At 45.7% G+C, this 24228-nt stretch overlaps 1 protein-coding gene across 6 annotated transcripts in view; it reads left to right on the top strand.

Annotated features, from left to right (window-relative positions):
* The window catches only part of TOX3 (TOX high mobility group box family member 3), a 110969-nt gene extending 88828 nt beyond the window's left edge, over positions 1-22141 (top strand). For 3 of the 6 annotated variants that reach the window (XM_066243610.1, XM_066243606.1, XM_066243605.1), the window contains exons 4-8: positions 10422-10691; positions 14864-15091; positions 16757-16837; positions 20167-20877; positions 21147-22141. In XM_066243610.1, coding sequence (XP_066099707.1) covers positions 10422-10691; positions 14864-15091; positions 16757-16837; positions 20167-20877; positions 21147-21200 — 1344 coding nt within the window. In that variant the 3' untranslated portion in view covers positions 21201-22141. Of the gene's footprint in view, positions 1-10421; positions 10692-14863; positions 15092-16756; positions 16838-20166 lie in introns of all 6 variants that reach the window. The other 3 variants (XM_066243608.1, XM_066243607.1, XR_010727131.1) reach the window with 2 other exon arrangements.
* The last annotated feature ends 2087 nt before the right edge of the window (positions 22142-24228 follow it).

Raw genomic sequence — 24228 nt, 5'->3', positions numbered from 1 at the left:
CAGAAGGTTAGCTTTGATGAATTTCAAAATTCTCTTTGATATCCAAGAAACAGACAGGAAAATAATTGTCTCTAGTCTGATATTTTGTAGGCCCCTCCCCAAAGAGACTGTATAAAACACAACGATAATTCACGTGCTTTTTCTTCACACTTTAGGGTTCATGTTTAGAGGACTGGTGTTTTTCTGTTTGATATGGCTTTGGATTTAATTGTGATAAGCACATATTTAGAGAAAATGCCACACGGGTACTCTTGTAATATCAAACATAGCATTAGAAAATTGAAAAAAGATGGAGGTATGGGAGGCGTATTTGAGTCTCATCGTCTTTGTAACTGTTAAGGAAAGAGAAAGAGAGAGAGACAAGTCCCATAGAAGATAGACATGCAGAGAAGAAAACTACTGGCTTTTAAAATATTCATAAGACACTTAAGTCATAACCTAAACTGATGCCGTTTTTGACAGCCAGAAGAAAACAGGAGTATATAAAAATAAGATGTCTAAAATTATTAGGCTTATGTTAGAAATTTTTCTTTTTCATACGATTGTTTAATATGGCTCTAATTTTGCAGTCAAAATTATTTTGTTCTCACAAAATGACTGGCATGCCATTTCTATACTTTTAAAAATCTTGCTTTAAGAAGAAATAGCAGACTTTCAATTAATACCTTGTTTTAGCAATGTTGCTTAATGTGCTACAGATAAAACAGTTATTTCATGGGTCATTAATGTGTTTAATGCGTGGAACATTCTATTAAAACAAGCCCTGATTATTGTTACGAACATGTTGGTTGCCATCTTCAATAGAGTCGGCAGAACTAAATTCCGGTAGGATGATTACTCAGCCGTTGGAGGGACCCACCATTTCTCATGCAAATTGAATGATTACTTCAGTCGTGTTTATTTTTGGTCAAGTTATGGTCAAAATATTTTCATGGTAAGCTAACAGTAGAAACGGAGGCGTGACTTGACATAAGTACTCAATTTTAAGTGGGCTGGGACCTGTCTGTTCAAAGGTCCAAATTTTAAAATTGAAAAACTGGATTCACTTTCAGCAAGTGCTTACTGTGCACCTACTAAGTGCTACATGTTGCTTGTAACAATGAGAGACTGATTACACTAGTTATAAAGTTGTTTTCTTGATTATCAGTGTCTCTGTCATGTGCTGTAAAAAGTCACAGAGCCTGAAGATTGCTGTCAAGAGGCTTATCATCCAAAGTCACCCTGAATGTCGCCATTACTATATGTTGGCGGTGGGGTGCCCAAGATGCCCAGACCAGACCTTTCCACAAGGTAGAGCAGATAGATCACCTTGAAATAAACATTCTTTATTCTTGGCCTGTCCATTCCTACGGATCCTGACCACTTGAGCGCTGTCGCTAAGGCGGAGCTAACTTTAAGGCCGCCTATTAAAGGAGGAGTGTGCTCCCAACTTCTACGAAACCCAATGAGCTGTTTTGACGCGTGACACGTGGTTAGTTGCTTGATGTATAAAACCCAAGGAAAAGTGTTAGTAGAAAGCTGTGCTGTGATTTATGTGCCCGGATCTTGTTTTTAGCATATATGATCTATAAGTATTTACTGTACCCTAGTATCACCAGTGTTTCCTAGTGGTTCAGGGACAGTAAGGACACCAGGTCCCTCATTCAGATTCCCGAATGCAGCTGGGATGGTGGCTCAAACATGTCTTTGTCATTTTGATTTTCTGTTAAATTTATTGGAGTGCCATTGGTTCATAGAATCCTATGACTGTGGTTCATATAGACTTCAAGTGTAGATTTCTACAATAACATGAACTGTCTATTGCATTGTGTGCCCACCACCCAGACTCAACTCTTCTTCCGTCACCCTCTCCTCGGTCCCCTTTCCCACCCCTCCCCCCACTTTCCCTCTGGGAACCACCGTCTTGTTGTCTGTGTCTATGAGTTTCCGTTCTCTGTCCCGCCTGGGAGTGAAACCATACGGTTCTTAGCTTTTTCTCTGACCTCTTTATTTCCCTTAGCATCAAGGCTCTTTAGCCAGACCTTCCTTGACTGGCTGAGAGTGGCTCCCGGCCCTTTGCCCGTTTCCTGTTGTCCGCAGCGCTGCCTGCCCTCCGCCGCGCCTGCCTGGTTCGCCTCTGTCAGCCTTGGGCCTGGTACCCGGGCTGGAGTACACGGGGCTCACAGTCAAGAGTTCACCTGTGGACCCTACGCAGGACTGAAAGGGCGATGGGAGGGTGTTTTATTTGTTACTGCGAGCATACCTTGACCACCAAATACAGCCAGAGAGGGGCGGGGGTTTCAAGTGTGAACAGCTGTAAAAACGGAAGGCCTCTTTGCCATTTTAATTTGGGACCGAATAGAATCAGCATGGAGCCCTGACTTCTTGGTAAAAACAAAGGAGGTGCAGGGTATTACAGAGTAAAATATCATTAAGTGTTTTACGATAAACTCTCGGAAATTTTATTTTGGTCAGAAGCTATTAATTAACTTTTGGGAAGATTGTTTTTAGCAAAACGTCCGTGTGTAGTTATGTTTGATTATAACCCTGAGAGTAGTTATTATGGAAAAATGATCTATTTCGGTGCATATATTTTGATGAAGTTAGACTTTGTGTTCTGTGGGTCTGTAATTATCACTGGCATGAGTGTGGCTTTGTTTCAAGGTTATTGGGGTTAGGAATACAGTACTTTTGCACACCTACTGATTGTTGTTAACATTGCTATTGGACAGAACTCAATAACTGAGCTTAAAATTACTGGCTTGAATTCCACATTTGTAGTTCTCTGGTATTTATTAATATAACACAGTTATTTTTCTTTTACTGATAATTGCCTAATTACTTCATTTCTCAAAACTATTGATTTAAAAAAAGCTAGCACAGTAAAAATGTAGTTAGTCATACTCTCTAATATGTTTGGGTTATTTGCTTCTTAATTAGATATTATCTTCTGTTATGAAAAACTCACATTGGATCATTATTTGCAAAAGTCGGGGGGACCTGCGTTAGACACATTTGTATGTTAGATTTTCAAACATTTTTTTTTAATGACAAAATCCACCCAGATGGAAAAAAGCAACATTATAATGAGTAAAAATAGAGAAAATACAATAATAATAGGTGATCTTTAAACATTTTAAAAATTAATTTGAAAGCTTCTATGTTGCATTTGCAGAAGAAACACCACCACCCTAAAGCAGGATGGGTGATTAGGAACTAAGATAAATGCCGGGGGGGGGGGGGGGGGGGGCTTGCTCACCCTCTGGGAGGAACTGCACGGAGGTGCGGCCTAAAAGAATGGGTGGGTGAGAAAGACTTGATTCTATCCGGGGGCTGAATTTGCTTGGTTTAGGAAATAAGAGTAAACTGTATCCACCCAGTTTAACTGGATCTCATGTGCCCTGTGGAGGCAGTCCTGTAGCATAGTGACCCACACAATCTCTCTGTTCTCTTTCCTTCTTGGTTAAGTCAAGGAGGAAGTCTTGGTTTGGGGCTGGTAAGACCTCCACACCTCTTTTGTCCTGTTTCAAAAGAAAAAGCAGCAAAACTTCAGCCCAGAGCCTGGAACACAGGCAGGGAGGGCCCTGTGTTTACATGGCCTCTAACTATATTATTATTATTATTATTATTATTATTTCCTTAATATTTATTTGACCTTCCATTGATCACCGGTGACCTCATTTTTTAAATTTATTCTAGTGACCTCAAGTTTCCTTTTTTATTGTAACATGATTCAGATATTTTAACAGTCCACTCACATGATTGATACTCAATAGCAGACCTGGTGTGGGGCAGTTGAAGAAAGGGAAAGCCCACTCCCAGAAGTGTCCGTTCTTTGTCTTCCTGTTTAGCAACGACAGGGAGCAGACAGAGAGGCTCCTCTCTCAGGTGGAGAGAGAAGCAAGCCTCGTTGGCACGCTCTCCGCCCAGGCACCCACCGGCAAGGAGGGCCGCGTGGAACTGTACTTACAGGAGGCCGTGCGCTTCCTCCTAGACGTCCACGTCCTTGCCCGTCTGACGACCTCCCGGGACTGCCAACGTCGGTCCTTGGTTACCTCTCAAAACAGAGGTTGAGATGGGAGGCTATGCATTTAGGTTTACACTGGCATTTGTATTATTTATGTAGAAATTAAATTGTCTCCCACTGGCTGAGAAGGGTGGCCCGGGAGTTCTGATCAGTCAGTGTTTACTGGAACGAAGAACCCCACTAGGTAGATACCAGCCAAGCCTTTCGGGTTTCAGTGACCTCCTTCCACTCTGGATAAACCGCCGCCTCCTGGGACGGGCGGCAGGACCTGCTCCTGTGTGGCGACTCCTTGCCTCCCCAGCTTCGTAGTCCAGCTCGCTTTCCAGGGACCTGGTGACCCTGGCCTCTCCTTTTCCTACCCGGATGCACTTTCTCACACTCGAGGCCTTCGTGCGTGTTCTTTGCTCTGCCTAGGATGCTCTTCCCTCTTTCCTGGTTTTGTTGGCGTCTACTCTCCTTTCACACCTCAGCTCATTGGGTCACCTCCTCAGGGAGACACCCCCCCCCCGCGATTTCCCTACGGGGTGTGATCTGGCCCGTGCCCGCCCCTCCCATCCCATTGCACTTCACCCTTCACATTGCCTGCTCTGCTCCCCTCGGCCCTGGCCTCCTTCCGTTTCTCAAGCGCGCCAAGCTCTGTCCCCCCTCAGACTTTGCACCTGCTGTTCCCTCTGCCTGGAACACGCCCTCCTCCTCTCATGGCTGGTGGCTCCTCTCCCTTTAGACAGCGGCTCCACACTCGTCTCAGGGAGGCCTTTGCTCCTGACCCAATAAGTGTAGTTACCCTCTCACAAATATATGTGTTTTTGGAATAACCTATTTTTTTTTCTGTATTTTTCTGAAGCCAGAAACGGGGAGAGACAGTCAGACAGACTCCCGCATGTGCCCGACCGGGATCCACCCGGCACGCCCACCAGGGGGCGACACTCTGCCCACCAGGGGGCGATGCTCTGCCCCTCCGGGATGTCGCTCTGTTGCGACCAGAGCCACTCTAGCCCCTGGAGCAGAGGCCGAGGAGCCATCCCCAGCGCCCGGGCCATCTTTGCTCCAGTGGAGCCTCGGCTGCAGGAGGGGAAGAGAGAGACAGAGAGGAAGGAGGGGGGGAGGGGGGGAGAAGCAGATGGGCGCTTCTCCTGTGTGCCCTGGCCGGGAATCGAACCCGGGACTTCTGCACGCCAGGCCAACGCTCTACCACTGAGCCAACCGGACAGGGCCCAGAATAACCTATTTATTTTCTTCAGAGTATTGATCACGATTTGAATCTTGCTTAGACACGTTTCCCATTTATGCAGACGAGACATAGACTTTAGGCGCTTCCTTCCCCTGCCCCAGATGATTTCCATTGTATTTGTCTAGTCAAGTCAAATACAAGCTGGGGGGAATTTGTCCCTCGCCCCCCCGGAAGACATTTGCCAATGTCTGTACACCTTGTGGTTGTCACAACCTATCCAGACCAAAACGTCAATACTGTAGAGGTTGAGAAACTTATCTAATATCATCAGTTAGAGCAGTGGTCCCCAACCTGTTTTGGGCCACGGACCGGTTTAATGTCAGAAAATATTTTCACGGACTAGCCTTTAGGGTGGGACGGATAAATGTATCACGTGACCGAGACAAGCGTCAAGAGTGAGTCTTAGACGGATGTAACAGAGGGAATCTGGTCATTTAAAAAAAATAAAACATTGTTCAGACTTAAATATAAATAAAACGAGACTAATGTAAGTTATTTATTCTTTCTCTGCAGACCGGTACCGGTCCGTGGCCCGGGGGTTGGGGACCACTGAGTTAGAGGACGAGGGGTGGAGGGCCTAAGAAGAGAGAATGAGGTTCTTCAAGTAAACGAACAATTGAGAAAAGTGATGCACGTGAACCCTGATATAAAATGTGATTGTGAAAGGAGTCAAAAAGGCTACCAGCATCTGACCCTGATTTTTGGCTAGGATAGTGGCAGCAGCCTCTTTTTTTTTTTTTTTTTTTTTTTTTGACAGAGACAGAGAGAGTCAGAGAGAGGGATAGATAGGGACACACAGACAGGAAGGGAGAGAGATGAGAAGCATCAGTTCTTTGTTGCGGCACCTTAGTTATTCACTGATGGCTTTCTCATATGTACCTTGACCGGTGGGCTGCAGCAGACCAAGTGACCCCTTGCTCAAGCCAATGACCTTGGGCTCAAGCTGGCAACCTTGGGGTCTCGAACCTGGGTCCTTCACTCCCCAGTCCAACGCTCTATCCACTGCGCCACTGCATGGTCAGGCGTGGCAACCTCTTATAATTCACTAGTTGCTCTGCCTTTCAGCGATCATTGGCAATTTTTTCAACATTTAATTTTGATAACCGAGAGGCAGTGATGTGCCAAAAGGCATTACATTTTTTAGGGTCTATCCTGTGAATGAATAAGAAGTGTGTATCTGTGGTTCTATAGTTCCTTATTGTGTCATTACCAGCAGAAAAAACTGTGAGCTATCTTGAAGGAATACGTATGAATTATTCTTGCCTGTGTGTTGTCATAGTAAATGTATTCGTTCGTTCTGAATTAATGTTTAATCAGAGTGATGTTTAACAGAAGGACAAGGTAATGTGGAAAGATAGGAGCATTGATAAGTTGGGGTCTGTGGCCTGGCGCATAGTAGGTGCTCAATGAATGTCTTTAAACTGAGCTGACATCTTTCTCTTTTTACATGGAAAGCCCAAAGTATCAAAGGAAACATCTCTTAAAGGTTCCTTTTTTTTTTTTTTTCTCAAATGGAAACTGATGGATGCTGGTAAGGATTGCCAACTTCTCCAAGGCTGTTGTCCGTAATGAGGGGCCCTAACGGAACTTGAATCTCTGAAGAGACACTGTCACCATGAAACCTTCTTGTACTGTAATCTTCACACATAGGATGCTTTATGAGACAACTGTGGACCATGCAACCCTTGCCAATTTTGAGGTGTCGGTTATGCAGTTCAGAGGTTACTTGAAAATATTGTAGAGGCCCTCGGTGTGCTGACCTCTGGGCAGTAAGGAAGGCAGAGCTGGTGTTGGTTGGTTGGTTGGTTGGTTTTTTGATTTGAAAACTCTAGAAGGCTCTAACTTTTGGCAAGGTGTCCCCACCACCACCACCAGTATTTTACAGGGCTGACTTTTGCTCTGTTTCCACTGTAGAAGAACCCTACTTTTTTCTTTTTTTCTTTTTCTTTTTTTTTTTTTTTTTTTTAGTGAAATGTTATAAGGAACCTCAATTTATAAAACAAATGAAAATGGAGTTACGAGCCTTACAGGCAGATTGTGGCCACGGAGCGCTCACAGACCTGTTCCTCCCTCTCTTCGCCGCCACCGGGGAGGCAGCACGACTCCTGGGAGCACAGTGTCCCACCCAGCATCCCTCGCCCGCTCCGTGGCCCGGAGAATCACTCTGATCTACCAGTGGGTCTAATCACATCGGATTGGGGAGGCTTCTTAGAGGACTGGCTTGGAAAATGCTTGTTAGGCTCAGCGTGAGCCCTGGCACAGGGTACCGTCCAGTAAACACTCCTTTCCTAGCACAGTGAACCCTGACTGTTTGTCCACAGCAGCTCCGCAAGCAGCCAGGTCCACACTAAGGGTGTAAATGGCAGGTGAATTTCAGGAAGTGCTGGGGAAGCCCAGAAGGCTTCCTTCCTGACCTCCTGCTGGACTGCGAGATCCATCTGAGGTGCTCTGGATGCAGGACATGTCAATCAAGGATCTGTACCTGCCGGTTTTCATGGGCATTCGGGTCAAGAGAGCAAAAGAACTTCTCCGTCAATGAGAAAGCCGTGTAAATCGTATTTTCGTCATTGGTGGCCAGATTAATTTATTATGGAACAGTCTATTAAAATACTTAATATTTAAGTGTACTCCAGAATTTGTTTGTAGATATTTTTTAAACCATTTTGGTCTAAAGAAATCTGAAGGGACTTTCGGAAAGCATCGTAAAAGTGAACCTGAGAGTAAAATGCAGGCTTAGATAGCTGCATTCCCAGTCGTGAGGGCTGGGGGAGAGGTGGCATGAGCAGGCACAGGTGGGATGATGTGGAAGAGGGGCAGACCGCTCACAGTTTTAAAGAGAACAGCTAAATGTGTGGTGGAATGCTAATAAAAAGTGAGGACAAACGTAACTCGTGTTGCGAGGCCGCAGAGGGGTGCAGGCCACTGGGATGTGTTTTTAAGAACAGCGGAAGAGAATATTGCCAGTGAGACAGGAAAAAGTAGGATTGTTCTGATATGGGTGACGTGTTTCTCCAGGATGCCACGGGATGCTTAACAACTCAGAAGTTATGAAGACAAGGAAACATGTATCTTTTTACTATTCAACTCCAGCCATTAGTGACAGACTGCTCTAACTACTTGTAGATCTTCCTTTTAGATTTTCTGAACTTAAGTGTTTCAGTTTATTTATTTCGTTTTGTGTTTTTGTAAATGGGAAAAGTTAAGATATTCCCCTCCTTACTTCTGTCCTACTCCTTATAATCTAACCATTGTTAAGAGTTTGGATCTATACTTTTTTTCCCCCTTTCTTAACAAAAAGGGACTGTACTCAATAATTATTTTACAACTTGCTTTTTCACGTACTATCTCTGAGATATCACTCTGGATGAATGGTTCTTAACTAAGCAATTTTGATGCACCCTGTGTGTTTGGGGGTGGTGGTGGCACTATCTGGAGATATTTTTGATGGTCATGACTGATAGGGAGAGGGAGGAAGGGTGCTAGTGACACCAGAAAGGTTAGAGGCCACAGTTGCTCTCAACATCCAACTATGCAATGGATCGTCCCCACAACAGAGCCTTACCTGCTCTAATATGTTAGAGTCAATTTTGGGAGTCCCTGTTCCGGGTCAAGGCATATAAATCTAGTTAATTATTTTTAAAAACTTCATAATATTTTGTGATGCGGTAGATCATAATTTATTCAGCTAGTTTCCTATGGATAGCTATGGCTTCTTACTTAGTGGCATTTATATGCTTAATACGACAAAAATCCAGTGTTCCCATTTATTTATTTACAATTCATCTGTTTCTTTTAGAGAGCAAAAATCAGCCTTATCAGAAAGACTCAAAGGAGGAACAGCTAAGAATACACAGGCTTGTGTATAAAATTAGATTCTGGGTCACTGTGAGTCCAGAGAATTTGGTTTCAGTAAAATCACAGACTCACATTAAATGACAAGTCTTAAAGTAAGTCATTTGTAAAGCCTGGCTTCATTTTTTGATTCTTTGGAATTAAGAAGAATAAGAATAAGAAGCAGCAGCAGCAGCTCTACAGCCTCTCATATGACCGCACAAAACAGAAGGCTGATGTCGGAGTGACTGCACCCCCTCTTTATACGTTTGTACATTAACAACCCATTTGTACATTAAACCACGGTGGGTGGGTGGATCCAAAGGAAACAACATAGATTTAAGATGAAAAAATAAGGGGGGGGAGATATCCAACCCTGAAGATGTTGAATGACTTGCAGGTGCCATGGACAGTGTAATTCAGCGTGGGAGTGGCCCTCTGGTTGACCACAGAGGGTTTGGGGGACAGGGGCCCTGAAGCACACAGATGTTTGCTGTGCGCTTGTCCAGCCCCTGCCCTGTGTGTGTAGAGGCATTCCCGGGAGGACGAGGCGGAGAGCGCGTGCTCTTCGCAGAGCTGGGTCGAAAGCAACGGGACCAGAACTCTGTGTGCGAGAAGGATGGCGGGCCAGCCGGTGAGCCTGGAGGGGCAGAGCTCCGCCTCTCCCTGTCCTTTCACCAGTATCCTCATTGAGAAGCAGGAGTTGGAAGTGTATCTTTCCTTTGATAAGAGTCTTTTTTAAGTTGCCTTTTTTTTTTTTTTTAAATCATTCAGTGACCCTTCTACAGTGAAATAGACGAGTTTGGGTAATTTGGGATTTGGCTTTTAACCTTTCCACTTTTTGGTGTGAGCCCTAGAGTTAATAAATTCATAGAGACTATCATCCTGGGGTAGCTCAGAGCTATGAAAATTGCAACAGGTAACATCTGTCTAAGGAACTGCAGAATAATTGTACATTCATTGATATTTTCTACTGAGGTATATTTGACATGGATCACTATATTAATAGTTCCCAGTGTACAACAGAATGATTCAGTATTTGTATATGTTATGAAATGATCACCACGATGAGTCTAGTTAGCAACCATCACCATATATAGTTACAAAAAAATTTCTTTCCTGTGATGGGGATGTTTAAGATCTACTCTCTGAGCCACCTTCAAATACGCAGTGCAGTATCATTACCTGTAGTCACCGTGTTGTGTTGTCCATTACATCCCAAGGACTAACTTAATGTGTGACTGGAAGTTGGCACCTCTTGGCCGCCTTCGCCCATTTTGGCCTAGCCCCTACTCCCCGTAAGTCCACTGACATTTGGGAAAACTGAAAGACTTTCCTCCGTTGCCTTTTTAGGACCAGAGCCACACACAAGTGTCCCAGTACCGTCAGGATCCGTCCTTGATCATGAGGTCTATCGTCCACATGACCGACGCCGCTCGCTCTGGGATCCTGCCTCCCGCCCAGCTCACCACCATCAACCAGTCTCAGCTCAGTGCCCAGCTGGGCTTGAACTTGGGAGGAGCCAGTGTGCCCCACACGTCCCCTTCGCCTCCAGCCAGCAAATCGGCGACACCCTCCCCTTCCAGCTCCATCAACGAAGAGGATGGTGATGAATCCAGCCGGGTAAGTGCACTGATGGGTGCAGAACCACCCAGAGAATTCGGGGTCACTCCACATGTCTTCGGTGACTCCAGTAGATTTAATTTTCTGCATCTGCTCACGGGAGGGCTTGCAATAAGCTTGGATTCTAAACATACTCCGGCTCTGTCGTCCACGCGGGTGCGGGTCTTCCGGCCTCGTACCTCAGTGGTGTTTATCATTTATTAAGTTCCAATTGTCTTACATCTTTGCTTTTGTCATGAGAAACATGTATTATTTAAATACCCTTAGTTTGAAATAGAAACTGAGTTGCAGGCGTGAGTTTTCTGAACACCTAGAAAAGTGTTCTGTTTCATTCAAGTTACCGAGTCTAGGTCCACAATTGCTCCTTCCTTATGCGTTGTACCCCTACTGTGTGCTTTGTTCTGGTGATGTGAAGAGTTGTAAGAGAGTTATGTCCCACGGGACCCCCCACGGGGGATGATGGGCCACGCTGAAAGTAGGCTGCCGTTGTGATTAGCGGTATAATTGACGTAGCTGGTGTCCTGACGCCGCGATCCTTCCCGCTTGGGAGAGCAATCGGAGGAAGACTTTATTGGAATCAGGTCTGAGAGATCACATAAAAGTTTGTGAGGCAGAAGAGCGAGGCCAGCATTCTGGTGGACGGAGTAATGGAAATGCCATTGAATTCACGGGCATCACGAACAGTTTGATAGGGGGAGGAGAGAGAGGAGCTGGAGACAGAAATGGCTGAAACGTGGTAGCCCTCCTCCTGTTGGTAGATGAGAGCTGATTAATTATTTGCGTAGTGGGACGGCAAAAACAAATCTGTGCTTTAGAACGACAACTCGGGCTATATACAGAATGCATTACAGAGGGAGGGACCTGAGAACACAGAACCAATCAGAAGACGGTTTTTTATGAAGTGTCCCATTTTCGGAAAGGTAGGAGCAGACGGGAGTTGCCAGATTAGTGAGCATTGAAAAGGGAGAATCATCAAGGGTTGGTGGTCCACTAGAATTAGAAGGAAGTAGAAGATCAATTAGGTTTTAGTTTGAGAGCCAACATGAATATCAGTAAATGGAAGGGTCACCCCAGAAAGAGAGGCAAGCTAGTTTTTTTCCCCTTGAGGAAGATAAGACTTGGGCATGTGATGGGTTGAATTGGAGACTCTCCTATTTGAGTCTAGAACCCAGTTGTTGGAGGTGGAACTATAGACTTGGGACTATAACCATGAAGATGCAGAAATAGGCAGAATTTCTCAGAAAGTCCAAGGGGCCAGTCAAAGCCAGAATCTAGAGCAGCATTTATTTTTAAGTAGCAAAAGGAGGGAGGGAAGAGAGAGAAGACAGAGAGGATGAAGAGGAGGGTGGGTAGAGTCATGTTGTAGGGGTTTCTAGAAGGATGGGTCTGGTCAATGGCGTCCTCTTAGCACCTGCTTGGACAAAGGACAGGCACGTTCACTCGCAGTCTGTGCTCACATGAGCAACTGCAGTGAGGTGATGTCAGAACTAGTCACTCAAGAAACTCAGGGGTGTCCAGGCACAGCCAAGCTATAGACGGTCGTTACACCGTCCCATTGGACACCCTTCATTTCCCTCATGCGCCAGTCAGACATTGTCTTGTTTCCAGAGAAATTCCTCCGCCATGCCTAAGCTGACTCCATTTTAAGCAAGGGTCTAGGTTTTATGTAAAGACGTGGAATCCAGTTTATCTTTTAAGCAACTTAGCTGAGAAAGGAGGATTAACTTGATCGCTGATTATGTCTCTTTGGGGTAAAGCTGTTTCTTCACCTCTCCCAACCCTGTTGAGTCAACCTCAAAAAAGTTTCTTCAAGGAGAATTAATTCCAAGCTTTTATTTAAAACTGTGAGACTCTTCCTTTCTGGTCTGTTCTTTAAAAGGTAATGACAGAAGGGCAAGTCAAGGCAATCCAAGAAAGATGCCCAAAGTCATCAACATTTGAACGTCGTTTTACAGAGAATGAAATTGAATTCCTCTTATTTGGAAAAAGCTGCCCTGGAAATTACTTTCATCTTGTCATTGGCAGAGTATTGTTGTTGGCACAAACAGTGCTACATTCTTTTCCAAGAAGAGAATATAGATGCTTGACTGAATTAGAAAAAAAAATCTGTGTGTGTGTGTGTGTGTGTACTTTTTTTCTGTTTTTCCAAGCAAGAGGAGGGGAGATAGAGAGACTCCTACATATGCCCCAACCAGGATCCACCTGGCAACTCCTGTCTGGGGCTGATGCTTTGCCCATCTGGGGCCATGTTAGCAACCAAGCTATTTTTAGCACCTGAGGTAGAGGCTCCATGGAACCATCCTCAGTGCCTGGGGCCCATGCACTTGAACCAATTTAGCTGTGACTGCAGGAGGAAAAGAGAGAGAGAAAGGGGAGGGGTGGGGTTGAGAAACAGATGGTTGCTTTTCCTGTATGCTCTGACTAGGAATCAAACCTGGGACATCAACACGCTGGATGGATGCTCTACCACTGAGCTAGCCACCCAGGGCCTATATATTTATATATATATATATATATATATATATATATATATATATATATATATATATATATATTTTTTTTTTTTTTTTTTTTTTTTTTTTTTTTTTTTTCTTGTGGCTGAAGTAATATTTTTTCATTGAAGGCAAACTTGGCTTCAGTTGAAGCTCTGTCTAAAAGTCATCTGTCTTTTTTGAAAGTTTAGATTCATTAGCTAGAGTTAAACAAGTCTCACTTACTCTGATGAGAATTTAGGAAAAAAAGGATTATGAGGTTTTATGAAATTTTATTGAACTAAATTGTGTGAGTTACCAAAGATGACATTTGGAAGGAGAGGTGAAATATGACTTAACACCATCTGACATATGTAAAGTACTTGTATAAGGTGTGGATGTTGTTACCACTCAGATAGCACAAACAGGAAGTTTACCTGGAGGTAGACTAGTGAGGTCCCAACATCTTGAGGGCTCCGTGCTCTCCAAGACGTACCACTTACCTCTTTCCTCCCCAAGAATTTCAGTGATTGGCTTGAGTTCCAGATGACCCTCATTCAGGAAAAAAAAGTGATTCTCTTGAAAAATCTGAATTAGAATTTAAGACACAAGGTCATTCAAAGCCAATCTGTTCGTAGCTTGACTCGGTCTCTCTTGATTCTACCCAAGGCTGGCTTTTCAGACAGGTTCTGTCAAGCGAGTCAGCGTTCTTGATGAAGTTATCTGCAAAATTACCTTCAGGAGAGTTGTATTAAAATCGACAGGGATGGAGCAAGGTTGATAAATCATTTGTGCCCACTTCTCTGATAAGTAAATGCTCTTTGAAATGGGTTAGGGGTAGCAGGCGAATCAGTGGTTTCTGTGGTCAGAGGCTGTACCCCTGTCATTTCAAGCCCCGAGTGCGCATGTGTGTGAACGTCTGTGTGGCAGTATTATTCTGGGCAGGCTTAGTTCCCGCATATAAGAACAGTCTCCTTGGTCTTCTGTTTTAGCCTTGGTGAGCTTACTTAAGATCAACGATTGCTCTGTGGCAGGTTTTGAATTCCGCGAAAAGTACCCATTTCCGAAACTTTTATCTCCAGTTAAAGGAGTTTGGGCATTTTTACATTTCTTGTTGTCCTGTTCTTTAGAAAGCAAAGATGATCTTACCCTTAGTGTGCAAGGTTAAGGATTGTGGCGAATTTCCATTTGAGTCTGTTTGGAGACCCCTTAGCCAAGTACCATTCTGGGTAAAATAATAAAAACCCACCTCGAGAAATCAATTCAGACCCCGTTATCATTGTACCTATGGCGTGTGGCTAGGGCAAAGGACCTCACTGAAAAAAACCTGATTGTGATCAACATCCTGAATGTTATTTAGGTTTACCTTCTGACGGCTCTGAAAATGTTTTGCTTATGTATACACGGGCAGCCTCACGTCTCTGTGGTGCGGGGTGCTCCGTTTCTCACAACTCATCATTGCTATTTAGAGCATATGTCGGAAATCTACTGAAGATACTGCTGGGTCTCATTAATCAGTGATCTAAATGCCAATCTTGTCTGTCCAGGGAACTGGAAGCGAACCCACCCCTCCCGCGCGCATGGGGTGGTGATCCCTCTGTGGATGACCCCCCCCCCCCAGGGGCGGGCCGGGCTGGAGTAGGTCTGGTGGCCTTCTCTGCACACCCCTGCCCGGCGGTGACTTGTCCTCATGCTTTGCAGGCCATCGGAGAGAAGAGAGCTGCTCCGGATTCCGGCAAGAAGCCCAAGACTCCAAAGAAAAAGAAAAAGAAAGACCCCAACGAGCCCCAGAAGCCAGTGTCGGCCTACGCCCTGTTTTTCAGGGACACACAGGCCGCAATTAAAGGTCAAAACCCCAACGCCACCTTTGGGGAGGTCTCCAAAATCGTCGCGTCGATGTGGGACAGCCTTGGCGAGGAGCAGAAGCAGGTGAGGGGAAGCTCTGTGGGGGCCGCCATACTCAAACGTGGCCTGAGGGGCCCTTCTGTCCTTGCTGAGCAAACACCCTCACCGAACGTGATCCTTCCCACAACATCTGGCCCCTTTCTAAGCTGTGGAATCATCATCACCATCATCATCACCATCATCATAAACCCACAAATATACGAGCCCAAACCACGCTCCAGTTTTACGGAGCTCTGAGTGCCCAGAAGGGTGCGTGTTCTGAACCCATTCAGGGGAGCACTGGGGGAGATCCAGGCTGCACCCCGCAAGCATGAACTTTGGTGATAATCTCTTCGTTTTGAATAATGTGGCATATCCCCCCCCCTTGTTCATAAAGGGCCCTACAGAGTGCAGGGACCCACCCGCCTGCATTTTCTTCGGTCATCTTCCTGAACTCTGTGCCCTATCCTGTTGGGTTCCCAAACCTGGAGGCCGCCTTCGCACGTCTCATTATTTTCCCCAGACATTTGAAATTTCATTCCAGGTTCATTGGAAGCTTGGTGGTGTGAGAGGTATTGAGAGATTAGCCATGCTGGTGGGGGACACTTCCTTAGGGCCTGGTCCCTTCTCCTTGCCCGTGGGGTTCCTTCCCGCGGGGCGGAAAAGAATGGCTTCCCCGGGGCCAGTCCCCCGCCTTGCTCCGTGCGTGAATCTTGAGTGACCATTAGCAGAAGCTCACCTAGAGCCTCCGCACAACCGAACCCTAATAGTCAGAACATAGAATGATTGTTTCGGGATTGGAGCCTGGAAACCCTTGGTGTGTTTTTCTTCTTCTTCTTGTTTTCTTTACAAACCACAAAATCGTGTTTACCAGCTGGTTTTGTTGGGATGGTGTGAGTGCAGAATACGCCCGTGCATTTGCAGGGATCCGAGTTGCTGTGTGTAGCTGAGTTTCATTCCCGAACATGGAATCCTAAGGGTCCGGCTGACTGCTGCCCCTGACTTAAACCCTGGAGGACAACAGCAGCCGTGCCTCGGCCTGATCTAACGCTGGCCGTCAGATCGTTTTTAGAAGCCCAAATCGTGTGTAGTGTACTGGGGAGTGTTTATGTAACTCATGGCTCTCACGGTGGGAAATCTCCCATCTTTTACTCCCTCCTCTGAAAAAAAAAAGAAAAAAAAATACCCAAGGACCGAAGACCTCCCTCTGTTCTGTCTTCACCCACTCTCCCTGTTATTGGGGTTTTCGTTCCCTGATTTGCTGCCGGGTAGAAATGTGTGGGAGGGAAAGAAGACATTGAATGGAGAAGCTGGGTATTTTCTATCATTTCAACCACTGGCTGCAAGTTGTATCCCTCTTGCTACCTTCTTCGCATGCAAGAGGCCTTCAGATTCTGGAAGAATCTATGCTACAACCTGAAATCTTTCTCTCATTTGCCACAGTAACCATTCCAATTGTGTGCTCCGGGGCGGTTGGCTGGGTTTTGTTTTGTGTGTGTGTGTGTGTGTGTGTGTGTGTGTGTGTGTGTGGTGTGTGTGTGTGTGTGTGTGGTGTGTGTGTGTGTCTGTGTCTATGTGTCTGTGTGTCTGTTTACATCGATCAAAGCCACAAAGACCAACTTTTTTTTATGTGAGTTACGCTGTGACCTAAATCGCTGCGCGGTGTTCTATGGTTCAGAACGGGCGGCGCTGATGGTGCTGTTTTCACAGGTGTATAAAAGGAAAACGGAGGCTGCCAAGAAGGAGTACCTGAAGGCCCTGGCCGCGTACCGGGCCAGCCTCGTGTCTAAGGTGAGCTTGCGCCGGGCGGCCCATCTCTGCGAGCCACACACAAGGTTGGAACAGCCCCGGGAGCACGGGACGCATAAGTGCCTCTCCCCTCAGGCGCCATCGCTCCCAACGGCCTCTTGCACCACTCATCCATGTTTCCATTCCGTTTCGTTTCCATTCTGGATTTCCTGGCATGGTGCCACAAAGTATATGACAAGTGGAAGCTGCTACATCCACATTGCTTCCAAAGGGTTCACTGGTCCCCCGATCCGTGGGTGGAAGCCATGGAGACAAATCCTAAGTAGCCTGTTATTCTTTCTCTCCTTCGTCAGACTGAGAGCTGTGTCTCTGTCCTCCGTTTAAACTGGGAGGCATCGTGGGGCATCTTGTCAGACATTCAACAGTGGTCACATTACTGCAATCGGGAGAGGTTCCATTTCCGACCCAGCTGTTCCACATCTTATAAATAAATAAACCGCATGCTGATTTAAAATAAAATCATGCTCCCTGTACTGGGGGGGGGGGGAAGACGTGTATATGTGTTATACACAGAGTATACAATGGACCCTGGTCGTACATATTATAACACGCACCGATATCCCCAAGCAAATGTCACTCTAGATTATGGTTACCTTGATCCAAGAGGAGCCCGAGCTGTGACATGACATGATTCGAACACGGAATTAACTCCGTCTTTAGCTTCCCTAGAACTAAGGCTTCGGGGAGGACGCAGGGAGCGAGGGGTTTTCATCTTGATGGCATCCTCCGGCGAGCAGAGCTTCCCGTTTCATTGTCCCCGTTTGTACCTCCAGTCCCACAGAGGGCCTCAGGGCGTGGCGGCAGGGCCATTTGAAAGGGTTTGTGTCACTTTTCTCCGAGTTCTTTCTTCTTCCTGTTAAGATCTCCCATGGGCAGTTGCTCAGAATAAGATCAAGAGAGGGCCTCTCTTCTTTGACAGCGGCCGTTCAGCTTCCTTAGGAAGAGAAAACAGTCTTCAGCTCAATAGCAAAACCTGTTTCTGAGGCTCTGGAAGGCACACACACATATGGGAAGATGACGATACCAGTTCTGGCCTCACATTGGCCCTGGACAGAACACAACTGAATGTGGGCTCTTGGTGCTCAAGCATGGAGGTGTAGCTGGTGGCTGGTTAGACAGAGGGAAGTGAGAGGAGTGCTGCCGTGCCTGCACGTCTTCAATGGGTTGTTAATTCATTCGTTTTCCCAGAAGCAGAGAGAGGTGATCTTGGTACGTTAGAGCAGGGGTCCCCAAACTACGGCCCGCGGGCCACATGCGGCCCCCTGAGGCCATTTATCCGGCCCCCGCCGCACTTCCGGAAGGGGCACCTCTTTCATTGGTGGTCAGTGAGAGGAGCATAGTTCCCATTGAAATACTGGTCAGTTTGTTGATTTAAATTTACTTGTTCTTTATTTTAAATATTGTATTTGTTCCCGTTTTTATTTTTTAATTTAAAATAAGATATGTGCAGTCTGCATAGGGATTTGTTCATAGCTTTTTTTATAGTCCGGCCCTCCAATGGTCTGAGGGACAGTGAACTGGCCCCCTGTGTAAAAAGTTTGGGGACTCCTGCGTTAGAGCATCTGTAATTGACCAAACGGGGATGTCAGCCAACAGCCAGTCACTCAAAAGGCACTAAAGAAATAGCAACCAGGATCGGGCTCGTCAACTCTGTGACTGGCTCGGAAGAAGGGGAAAGTGAAAAGTTACACACGGGATGCCAGGCATCGGATTCAGAAGTATTTTTGGAGGGAAGTCAGTGACTCCAAAAAGTCAATGGGATGGGATGCGAGAAGAATAACTCTAAAATGGTGTTTTTGTTTGTATTTTCCTCAGGGCAGTGCCTTGAGGCTTCCTAAATTTGTACCGAGACACCCGGCAGGCAGCTAAAATAATCCTTGAAGTATAAGTTCAGAATAATTTCAACCTGAACCACACGTGGGAGATCAGCTTATCACTGGCTTTGCAGCTGTTTGTTACACAGCCGTACTAGAGCAAAAGGTGACTGCTACACCTCTTTAAGAGCAACGGTGCTTCAGCACTGAAGTCTGCACTAATCTGTCCACCAGATATTGACTCTAGGGTACAGACTGCCTGAGTCCAGATCAGCCTCTACAACCTAACAACTCTGGGGCTCTGGGCAAGTTCATTCATCCACTTGCCCCTCAGTTTCCTCATCTCTAAAACGGGGTTGTAGGGTATTGACCTTGCATAGAGGTTGTAAGAACTGAATGAACACCTATGGAGCGAGGCATTTCGAGCAGTGCCTGGCCCGCAGAAAGCACTTAGCCAATGCTAACAATTTTTATTAGCCACCACTGCGACCAGAAAAACATCCAAGCCCTGTATTTGCCTGATTGTTGTGTAACAGGGCTCGCTGGACGAGAAGAACAACGTCACTGAACTCCTTAGAGGCGCTACACCAAAGTACTTTACAATGTTAGAAATGGTTCAGTTGACCAACTTTTTTCAGAGGTTTCCAGAATTGACCAGAGCGGTCAGAGATGAGGGAAGAATGCTCTAAACTCATGGGACTGAATAACTTGTTACAAACCCATTGAACGCTCAGAATGGAGAGAAACTATTACATTTTGTACTAAAAACACAGAATGACCTCCTCAAAAAAAAAAATTACTATTTATTTTTTATTAATGCAGCAGTGTTTGAAACAATTCCTCTTAAAGGCTATTTTTTCTTCTTATTCTTCCCCAAAACGGGGGGGGGGGGGCTAGAGAGGAGGGGTAAAATGGAAGCACTGTGGGGGTATCCAGCTGACACCCACTCTCTTGGAACAATTTTGAATGTTCTAGAATTTTATTTCTTGGATTTATAAAATCTACTCTTAGAAGGAACCTGAGAAGTGACCTTCTAGGTATAGATAGATCTTCAGAATGAGTCCTGGGCTGGTCCCGCGGAGGAGGAGGTAGGGCCCATATTTTAAGGACAGCGTGGAGGTGTGGAATCAAGGAGGCGGACCCGATTCATCCACACATGTGGCTCCGGGCTGGCTCTTGAGTGCGCTCACTGGGCCATGTGTCTGCCTCATGCACATAGCAGCGCTCGGTTCTGAGAGACAGTGTGTGTGGAGGGGTGCAGGGCCTCCTGAGACCTCACTTTCCTACACATTCTGTTGAGCAGAACAAAGGCACAAGGCCAGCCCCAGGCAGGAGGTGAGGAATTTGATTTTATCTCTGGAACAAGCTAAAATCTCACATGACAAAGAGCTTGGGTATGAGGAAGGCGTGAAACATGGCAGCCACACTGGAAAACACCCACCTATGTTGACTCCGTGTGTGTTTTACTGTCTTGGACTTCTCTTCCCCCAAATGCAGGCGGCCGCTGAGTCGGCAGAAGCCCAGACCATCCGCTCTGTCCAGCAGACCCTGGCGTCTACCAACCTGACGTCCTCCCTCCTCCTCAACCCCCCGCTGCCTCAGCATGGGGCCATGCCAGCTGCACCCCAGACTCTGCAACAGTCGCTCCCTCGGTCCATCGCCCCCAAGCCCCTGACCATGAGACTGCCCATGAACCAGATTGTCACGTCGGTCACCATTGCGGCCAACATGCCGTCGAACATTGGGGCCCCGCTGATCAGCTCCCTGGGCACGACCCTGGTGGGCTCGGCGTCCTCCACCCAGGTGAGCCCTTCCGTGCAGACGCAGCAGCAGCTGCAGCAGCTGCAGCAACAGCAGCAGCAGACCCAGCAGCAGCAGCTGCAGCAGATGCAGCAGCAGCAGCTGCAGCAGCACCAGATGCATCAGCAGATCCAGCAGCAGATGCAGCAGCAGCATTTCCAGCACCACATGCAGCAGCACCTGCAGCAGCAGATCAGCCAGCAGCAGCTGCAGCAGCAGCTGCAGCAGCAGCTCCAGCTGCAGCAGCTCCAGCACATGCAGCACCCGTCCCAGCCTTCGCCGCGGCAGCACTCGCCTGTGGCCTCTCAGATGACGTCCCCCGTCCCCGCCATCGGGAGCCCCCAGCCGGCCTCCCAGCAGCACCAGTCGCAAATACAGCCCCAGACACAGACTCAAGTGTTACCGCAGGTCAGTATTTTCTGAAGACGCCCGCGGCGGACGGACGGGCCCGTGGAGGCGCACGCAGCGGGGCAGCCGTCTGTGGCTGAGACTCGTAAGTCGGCGTTGGTTCTGCAGAAACCTGTAACAGATCACATGGTCCTCTCAAGTGTCTATTAGATAGGCAATAAAGAACTACAGTGTAGCTGAGCGTCCTCCTCTAGCTGACTCTAAACCACTTTGTTTTTAAACAAGAAAAGCTGTGCTCTTTTATGTGATGCCTTTTTTTATTTATTCAGGCTTTACCTACAATATGTGAATCAAACCGTTACACGAATCCTGGGACACCCTGAGGACTATAAACTGGCCTCTCTGAGTCACAGAACACGGCCTTATTCCTCCAGACGTGAATAAGCCACACTTCCAGGCTGTGGGGACTCCCGACACCCTAACAGTTAAAAGCACAGTTGTAACTACCTGATATATGAAGATTCCAGTTTCATACAAGCCATTTGTATGACATGAATAGTTGATGGCATTTTTTTTGTCATGAAAAAAAATAATAATAATGTAAATCACAGACTTTTGCCAAAGGTCTTATTATTTTTTTCTCCTAAATGTCTCCAGAAAAAAAAAAAAAAACGCAAAAAAAAAAGCAAGTGAATTGATTTAATTATGGACTCATTTCCACTTGTTACCCATGAATTCTCCAAATCAAATCACCGTCTATGTCGTAACAATCTCTATGACCACTGTTAGCCCATATTATTCATTCCAATTAGAGGAAAAGAATGTGAATATTATATTCTGTGTTTTGAGTGACAAGTTTCGAATAATAAAAACACTGTATTTTTAAAAGGGAAATGAACTTAAATGAGAAGATGAGAGCAGTTATTACAAAAGTTAAGATTTAAAAACAAAAGCAAGAGTTTTTATTATGACATAATAGTGGTAGAATGTTTAAAAAAGGCGCACCCCATCTGAATAATCAATGTAAATATTTTCTTTCCAAGTTGTAAGTTTTCATATCATGTGTTGTAAAGTTTTCATAAACGAGGCTTTAAGCGTAAACACTGGTGACACGAGCCATTCATTGCTACATTGCTTATTGTGTTTTTATGCTGTTTTATACTTTTTTATGAGTTACGATAGCAGCAATTAAGTTGTTTGTATTTTGCTTAACTAAAAACAAAAATGCTTTTATCTTGCTATAGAATAAACACATTTCAGTAAAAACTGTAGACTGTATTTTGATGCAACAACCAGGAAACTGCTCACTTTTCAAATAAAAAGATATGCCACATTTCACTTTTTGGTTCCTTGAGTACCTACCTATCCGATGAGGGGACTACGCCACATACCAACTTGTACTTGAGCTCGAGACCGTCTGCCATTCACAGCCGGAAATAGGGAGCTCATAGTTAAGAATTTGGATGGCACGGCCCTTCAAACCAGAGCCGTTAGAAAAAAAACAAAACAAAAAAAACACTGGAAATATTTTGGTGATGATCTTTTTTTGTGAAGGAGCAAGTGGAAGGTCGGTACAGAGGAAAAAGCCACCGTCCTTCTAGGAGGAGCCAGAGCTCGCTGGCGTGGGTGGTGGCGTTGCCTTTACAACCGATGGTCAATGCTAATTCTTAAGCCAAAATAATGATTTCCCTCGGCCGTGCCTTCCCCCCTTCTTCTTCCTCTTTGCTGGCTCCTCTTTGAGAACAGTGTGACCACTCTCCCCAGTTGTCTTGCGTGATTAATTACAGCATCTGTCGTGTCAGAAGCTATAATGAAGAGGTCTTGATAAAAATTGCAAATTACCACTGGCAACAGTCTTAAACTGCTTATGATAAAATGAAAATTAAAAACAGCAAGTGTCAACCCTGACCAGAATTCTAATCTGGGGGGAAAAAAAAAAAAAAAAAAAAAAGCACGAGGGTGTGAGTAGCAGTGTCCATAGTTACCGTGAGCAAGGCGTTCAAAAATCATGGATACAGACACCTCCAAGTTGTGGGATTTCAAAGAATATTTACTGTCTGTGGTGGGCTTATGAATAATGAATTCAGCTTTCAATATTTCATCGCCTTCTTGTGCTCTGTATTATGTACAAATATTGAACAGCAAGAGGTCCTAATTATAAATTTATAGATTTCTTGCCATAGAAAAATTTATGTCTAAATGGAAGCTTTTCATAAGATGCATTAGTTGGGTAGGTATCCGTTTTCAAATAGTCTTCTTTGGATGATGCCTTATCGCATTGACAAGGGGGCGATTGTCCTCCAGAATGAAGTCGTCTGTGTGCTCCAGACCCATCAGAAGCCCGGCCAATGGTGAACGATTTTCTGTGAATTGAAACTTAACATTACGTAACAATCAGAGCTGTTTTTTATATTCTGTTGTGAAACCTTTAGACAAATGCCTTCAAAATTAATTGCTAAACTACATGTGACAGTAATTGTGTATTATTAGTTCTATAATTGTCATTTTGAAAACCCATGAAGTATTGCTTGGAAGAAAAACAATGTCACTAGCGATAAGACTTAATTGCCAGTGAGGTCTGTTTCTCAACTGTGCACAGTTAGAAGCAGGTGTTGTACCATCTATTAAATGATTTTATAAATCTGGGGTTTGATCCCATTTGATTAAATACAGGCTAAGCCTCTGATGGTCCATTTCAAGGAAAAAGAGTGCAATTCCTACAATTTCAAAAAACAACAACAACAACAAACCATTGGGCAAAACTAGACACGTAACTGTCAGAAGGCTTGGATCAGGAAGAGAATTTTCCCCAAACCTGGGACCAAATGATGTTCCTCAGGATCCGCTAGAATATTGTGAGCTGAGCTGTGTTTCAGGTTTGCACGTGGGACTCCGGTGCCTTTTCCGAAGGCACAGGAAGTGCTTGGTGTACTTGTTTTTTGCAGGTTAGACATAAACCAGGGTGAGGAAGAGGAGGCATGAGAAACGGTGGGATCTGATTAGTGGGGTGCCTTCCCCCTTAACTGGCCTCCCGTCATTAACAAGGCTCCCACTCCACCCCCCTCCGCTTCAAATCACACACCTTTTCTTTTCTGTCCCTCCCCCCCTCGCCCCGCCCCGCCCCGCCGTGCGCACGTTATTTTATTACTCCGGCTAAAACACGTTCTCTTTCTGGCCTTACCCTGTATGCTGCGGGAGGAAGGCACAGACGGGGTTCTCATTTTTAGCTGACACGGGGTCATTAGTTCCCGACTCCAGGAACAAAAGCTTAAACGCCTTCGAGGGGCATCGTTTCTGCAATGCCTTCCCACCTGACGGACATCTGAAGGCTTTTCTAGACAAATGGCCTCCTCTCTGGGGTGTAAGGAAGGCCGTCGTCCACCACTGCGTTCAGCGGGCTCCGGCCGTCTG

The sequence above is a fragment of the Saccopteryx bilineata genome, chromosome 9, assembly GCF_036850765.1.
Source record: "Saccopteryx bilineata isolate mSacBil1 chromosome 9, mSacBil1_pri_phased_curated, whole genome shotgun sequence".
NCBI lineage: Eukaryota > Metazoa > Chordata > Mammalia > Chiroptera > Emballonuridae > Saccopteryx > Saccopteryx bilineata.
This window is presented reverse-complemented; position numbering and strand designations above follow the sequence as displayed.